The sequence below is a fragment of the Octodon degus genome, unplaced genomic scaffold, assembly GCF_000260255.1.
Source record: "Octodon degus isolate 3935 unplaced genomic scaffold, OctDeg1.0 scaffold00079, whole genome shotgun sequence".
Taxonomy (NCBI): Eukaryota; Metazoa; Chordata; class Mammalia; order Rodentia; family Octodontidae; genus Octodon; species Octodon degus.
Genome location: NW_004524655.1, coordinates 11,530,528 through 11,537,306, shown reverse-complemented (window position 1 = coordinate 11,537,306; position 6,779 = coordinate 11,530,528). Strand labels below are relative to the sequence as shown.

At 40.9% G+C, this 6,779-nt stretch overlaps 1 gene segment (V, D, J or C); it reads left to right on the top strand.

Annotated features, from left to right (window-relative positions):
* Positions 1–418: 418 nt before the first annotated feature.
* LOC105742872 lies at positions 419–2,961 on the top strand. The segment is given in 3 exon segments: positions 419–490; positions 581–900; positions 2,875–2,961. Coding segments are annotated over 3 exon segments (453 nt in total).
* Positions 2,962–6,779: the final 3,818 nt, after the last annotated feature.

The window sequence follows — 6,779 nt, the reverse complement described above, 5'->3', positions numbered from 1 at the left end:
AAGGGATTACAGATCTGAGAAGTGCTAAAATACACCATTCAAGGGGCCGGAGAGATGGCTCAGTAGGATAAGCGCTTGACTGGCAAACGCAAGGATCTGAGTTCAACCCCCAGTTCCGCAAAAAATAAAATAAAATAAAATACACCATTCAAGCAATTGTATTTTCACAGTTGACACTAGAGGGTGCTGTGGGCTTAGTCCTTGGACATCAAGCGACAACTCAAAAGCTTTGCAGGCAGTAGGCACCATTCTCACATACTCTCTGTGGGTTAAATCAAGAGGTCTGACCTGACCGAGGTGCTGAACTCCTGGGCGGGGCAACCTCATTTGCATGAAGACCCAGCCCACATGCCCCTACCAGGGTGTGAAGAGCTATAATGAGAGCTGCAGGGCTGCTTGTGTGCTCAGTGGCCTTGAAAAGCACAGCCCTGGGCTGTCTGCACCATGGCCTGGGCTCCTCTCCTGCTCACACTCCTGGCTCACATCACAGGTCAGCAGGGATTTCTGACTGGGGCTGTGGAAAGCAGCGGTGTTGCCTCTGTCTCTTCTCCTGACCATCCCTTTCCTCACTTCTTTTCAGGGGCTGAATCTCAGGCTGTGGTGACTCAGGAATCTTCACTATCCATCTCTCCTGGAGGGACAGTCACACTCACCTGTGGCTCCAGCACTGGGGCTGTCACAACCAGTAACTATGCTCACTGGTTGCAACAGAAATCCTGTGAAACACCACAAGGCCTAATATCTAATACCAACATCCGGTACAGTGGTGTCCCTGCCCAATTCTCAGGCTCCTTGCTTGGAGACAAGGCTGCCCTCACCATCAAAGGGGCCCAGTCTGAAGACGAAGCCACCTATTACTGTACCCTGTGGTACAGCAACCATTTCCACAGTGACACGTGTGTATGGGGAAGTGAGACCAAAACACCCATGTGCAGCAATACCCCATGCTCCTCAGAACCTCCTTGCATACAAACACAAGACAGAGTCAGGTCTGGTATCTGACAAGGATGAGAATCTTCAGAGAATTAGGTAACCAGTTCTCTGAAGAGAGGTAACCAGTGTAACAGCCCCAGTGAGCTACACCTTCATCAAAATGTGCCCTTCTGTAACCCTCTCCTGAGTGTGGGCTGCACTGCGTGACTGGTGTAGTAAATTTGAACATAAATGATGTCATAAAGGAAAACACATCACTCAGGACGTGAAAGTAGCTCCATGCTGGCCGCTCTCTGAACAGCTGAGGAATGAAGTTTCTTCCACCTCAAGACTGTCCAGAGTCCTTTAATTGGAGTCCTTTAATTGGAGTCACAGGCTCCAATTAAAGGAGGAGAAGGCTGGGGAGATAGCTCAGTGGCATAAGCCCTTCCTGGCAAGTGCAAGGTCCTGAGTTCGATCCTCAGTACAATAAATAAATAGATAAATAAATAAATATAAAAATAAAGGAATAGAGAACTCTCAGGGGAGAAGTAGAGAAGTCATGTCATCGAGCAGTGCAGCCAGATATTGGAATGTCCAAAAGCTAGAAAGGCAGCAAACAGCTGGAGTTTCATGGTCACCAGATATATTTAATGGATCAATAATGAAGTTAAATCCCCTTTTAATATATGCACCAACCAGGCAGACTCTAAATAGCTCAAACTATGTTATTTTCTCCATTTAAAGAACCTTCATTGTGAACTCTGACAGCTTTGACTTCCTAGTTCCAACCTGCTGTAAGAAAGTAAACGACATGGGGGCCAATACACAGAAGTTTTAAAGTCTTGCATATGGGTGGTTTCTACCAATAAAATAGTTAAATGAATGGATACCACTACTGAGATTAAATTAGAAACATTATGGTTTGTGTTGGTTGCTTTCTTTTGGATTAGCTTCCTGAAAAATTGCAGCAAGACAGCAAGCTAAAGCTGCCAAAACCCTGTGAAGGACCATCCGGGCAACTCTCCTTGAAAGAAGAGCAATTGACTCCGTTTTGGCTGTCTGACCCTATTTTCATGTATTGATATGGAGAGCTGGCTTGGACTTTTTCTTATCCCTTCCATTGGCTTTAAGCAATGCATATTGGTCCAGCTGAGGTGCTGGTGTGTAGGGAGCTGCTCCTGGTCCTGGTCTCAGTCCAAGAAGTTTACATTTGTAATCCCAAAGATAAGTTTTTGGAATCCCACCAAGTTACTTCCAATCTACCTCTTCCAGTGCAACCCATGGCAGGAATAAAGACACTAAAGCATATTTATTATGATGGGGAGACAAGGGGTCCTAAGAACAGCCATGAAGAGAGCTATCTGAAACAAAGGCTCCATCCTGGGCCAAACTCAGGTTTTACTGTTATGAAGGAGGAGTGGCTTGAGGATGAGTGACTTAGAATGGCAGGGGGTAGGTGAGTACTGTGAGCTGGGCTAGGTAGGAGGGTTGCATTTACTCTGTCACCTGCAGTGAAGGATATGCAAAAATAGTGGTTTCCATTACAATATTGAGATAGTATTTAATGTTTTGGGGTCTGGTGCTTCAGCTCTGATGTGTAATCTTTTAAGCCCCAGGAAGTCATAGCCTCTATCTTGAGGCTCAATCCCATCTGACAGTGTGGAACACTGCCTCTTCATCCTATCTCAACCCTGCTCATATTAAACAGCAATAGGTGGGAGTTACCAGGGAAACACATGTGTCTCCCTCAAAGACTACCACCAACACCTCAGCTAGACCAATATGCATTGCTTAAAGCCAATTAAAAGGATAAGAAAAAATTATATATATATACATATATATGAAAATAGGGTCAGGCTCAGTCCAAATGGAGACAATTGCTCTTCTTTCAAGAAGAGCTGCTCATTTGGTCTTCCACACTGGTTGTAGTCTTTGAAGAGTGCAAGTGTGTTTCCCCAGAACCCCCAGCTGCTACTCTATACTGTGAGCCAGGATGAGAAGGGTGAAGGGCCAGTGTACCCCACCAACAACTGGGATCCAACATAGAGATAGAGGCTATGACTTCCTGGGACATGAAAGATTACACATCAGAGCTGAAATGCCAACCCCAACACACTAGACACTATCTCAGGAGTGTGATACATATTACTTTCTGCACATCCCTCTCTCTGCATATTGCAGAGGTAAATGCAGGCCTCCTACCTAGCCCAACTCACAGCACTCACCTACTTCCTGCCACTCTCACAGTCACTCATCCTGAAGCCACTGTTCTTCATGAATGAATAAAACCTGGATCACGTCTTTGTTTCAGATAGCTCTCTTCATGGCTATACTTAGGACCCCTTGGCTCCCCATTATAATAAATATGCTTTAGTGTCTTTATTCCTGCCATGGGTTGCACTAGAAGTGGTAGATTGGAATTAACTTGATGGAATTCCAATAATTTATGAGATTACAAATATCAGCTTCCTGGATGAGACAATATGGTTCTCTATAAAAACCAAAGTGACTGAGATCAGAAGTGGATCCTCCCACTAACCAAGCCTTCAGTTTATACAGGCCCTGATGACAGCTTGTCTCCAACCCACTCAAGTATCTTGAGCCGCAGCCATCCAACTATAATTCACCATATAATTCCAGCTATCCACCATATAATTCCATGATTTCCAACTCATAGAAATTGGGAGATAGTAGGTGTTGATAAGATACTAAGGTTTAAGTCATCAATTGAGAAATCTTTTGTTTCAGATTAAAAGATTCCAATATTGCATGAGAGAGTGAAACCCTTCCATGCTTCTGGAGCACTTTCTCAGGAACATGCTGGGCTCTGCAGAGGTTGTGTCAGCGCAGTGGCTCATGGTCATGTTCATGTATCCTATGCATAAGGTGAATGTTTCCTGACATTTTCAGCTCAATAGAGTAAAAGGATTCATATTTTCTGCACATAGCAAAAGCTTTGAGCAAAAACTCATCCTCTAGAGCATCTGGCATACAACTCTGATAAAAGCAGAAAAGACTGAGATCTGTGAGTCATTCTAAAGCCTTAGTGCCCAGTGCACAGGAAAGCATCCCTAAATCCCTTGATGTTTGTACAGAATAGTAAGTGAAGTCAAAGACATGAGCCAAAGACAAACATTTATTCCTTAAAAGTCAACACTAGAGTTGCCTTACTCACTAATTCTACCTCTGTAGATTGAAATACTCTGGACCAATATATTCTTTGAGATATTTTTGCTTTTATTCAATAAATCATGTCAATTTAAATTAATAGATTTTTATCTGGGCATGGTAGCTTGCCTCTGGAATCCCAACTCTGCAAAGGCTGAGGAGGGAAGGTCGCTGCAATCCAAGGTTAGCTTAGGACACATACTGAATTCAAAGCTAGTCGGAACTACACAATGAGGCCCTCCCTCCAAACAGACCTGAAGGATTTACTGTGCAGCTACATAGCCAAGTAGTTATGCCAACTGTACACAAACTTGGGAATATAAAATTATGCATAATAATCTAAATATAGTTAAAAACATTAAAATGCTAAACATATTTGCTTAGATAAATTTCATTAGCCTTTCCTTCTAAACCTATAATATTCCTGTAATCCCAGCACTGGGGAGGCTGAAAACAGGAAGATCACTAGGAGTCTGATCTGTATATGAGACCATGTAAAGCCCATATTAAGAGTACAATAAATAAATAATAAATAAATAAACCTATAATATTATTTACATCACAAAAATAACTTATATAACAAATAGCACCACAGTTTACAACACATCCATTTCCCCCAACAAACAATGGGACCAATTTTATCATTCTAAATAGAAAAATACATATAATACACAAGATATATAGAGGAAATATTAATAGGGGAAATATTTCACCTTAGCCATAAATCATTTTTTGCATCTGCATGGAAATATACAGTCCCTTTTTTACTTGTCAGTGTTACCTAAACAGTACAGCATAACAACTATTTATATATCATATATATTTTATTAATATAAGTAACCTAGTAAATTAAAGCATAGAGGAAGATGTGCATAGATTTTGTACAAACACTGCACCCATATTATATAAAAATTCTAGCTTCTGTGGATTTGTTGTTTGGGGGCTCAGTCTTGTATTTTATGATGATTCTAGGGATAACATTTATATCTCATTCACATTTTAATTTGAAGTTAAAACTATTACACCCCTTCCCCTTTCTCCCAGGCAAACCAAGCACTTTGGAAAACTATACTTGGTACTCTATTATTTCTCTTTTTATTTTTATTGGTACATGTTGCCAATGTACACAACCACTATAAAATCAATACAGAGATTCCAAAAAATTAAAATTAGAAACTGCATTCACCTCATAAATTCCTTTTCCAGGATCTTCCCAGACAAGTTAAAACATCATATTATGTGACTTGTACACACCTGATACATGTACATAGCAGCATAAATCATGACAGCTAAGACTGGGAGGTGTCAGGTCTGCCAGCAGATAAATGGATGAAGACAATGTGGTATTGATCTGCAATAAAGCACTGTTCTGCAATAAGGAAAGATAAACGTGGGTGATGGATAAGAAAGTCGATTGTTGAGACTGTTTCATTAAAATAAATCAGACACATGCCTACATGATTCCTAGTTTCTCTTAGGGGACTAGCCTAAACCATAAATAAAGAGCAGCTAAAAGACAGGTTATTAGAAATGGACAGCAGTGTATTTGAAGAGAGAAAGGGGACTTAGAAATAAAAGGGCTAAGTAAAGGGTCCATGAAAAAGAAGTAAGAAGCCTTAGATACTTAAGCCATCTGCCCACTTTGAATGTTATGATTTTGCATTGCAAGAACATACTGAAATGACTTAAAGCACTCTAATAAATGCATCTAAATTTTTGTATTTAATTTTTTTCTTTTTCTGAAATTTTCATTTTTACATAAGGACATTAGGTTATATTGCTCACTTTTCTCCAATTATATTTTATGTCTCTACATCTTTAACCAAATTATTTGGGTTCCACCTAATAGTTAAAACTGAGAGGTGTCAGGTCCGTCAACAGATAAATGGATGAAGACAATGTGGTATTGATCTGCAGTAAAGTACTGTTCTGCAATAAGGAAAGATAAACGTGGGTGATGGATAAGAAGGTTGATGATTCTTGAGACTGCTTCAATAAATCAGCGGTGGGCCTAACAATATGTTAAAAATGTTAACAATATGTTCCTTGAAGTAATTTCCCTTAATTATAAGGGGACTGTTTGTGGCCAAGAATTTTAACATATTCCCTTCCTATTTCTTTCTTATCTAGATCCTGCCTGTATCCACTGGTGATTCTGACCTCTATTCCATCTCCTGCCTGAAATACATCCTTTCTTTCTGCCAAAGCCAAGGACCCCTTCCCTGTGACACTTTTCTAGTTCAATTAAGGAGGAACTTACAGGCATGGGCTCTACAATCAGTGCTCATTTTGAGCATGAGCCAAGGTACAGAATTCTGAAACTAAAGGTCACCTCTGAATCTGCTGATAGGAATTCAGTGCCTTGTTGAGCCCAGGCAGAAGCATCTGGAAAATCTTTAGCTCTCCAACAAAAATACAGAGATGCAAAGAACCTACCAAATGTGGAGGGCTCACCTCCTTCCCTTGTGGTTTCTTTCATGCCATGAAAACAAAACAATCTACCAGTTTGGCACAAATCTTCCTTCTGGAGGAGAGGATGGAATACGTATGACTTTTCCAGGACCTCTCATTTGCTGATACCATTTTTTCATCAATCCTTCCTGTCCCCAAAATCTCCTTGCACTCAGAAGGAAAGCAGCCTCTTAGGACCTTCCCCTGGGAACCTGGTGTGCAGAGTATTACCACACTTTGTTCTC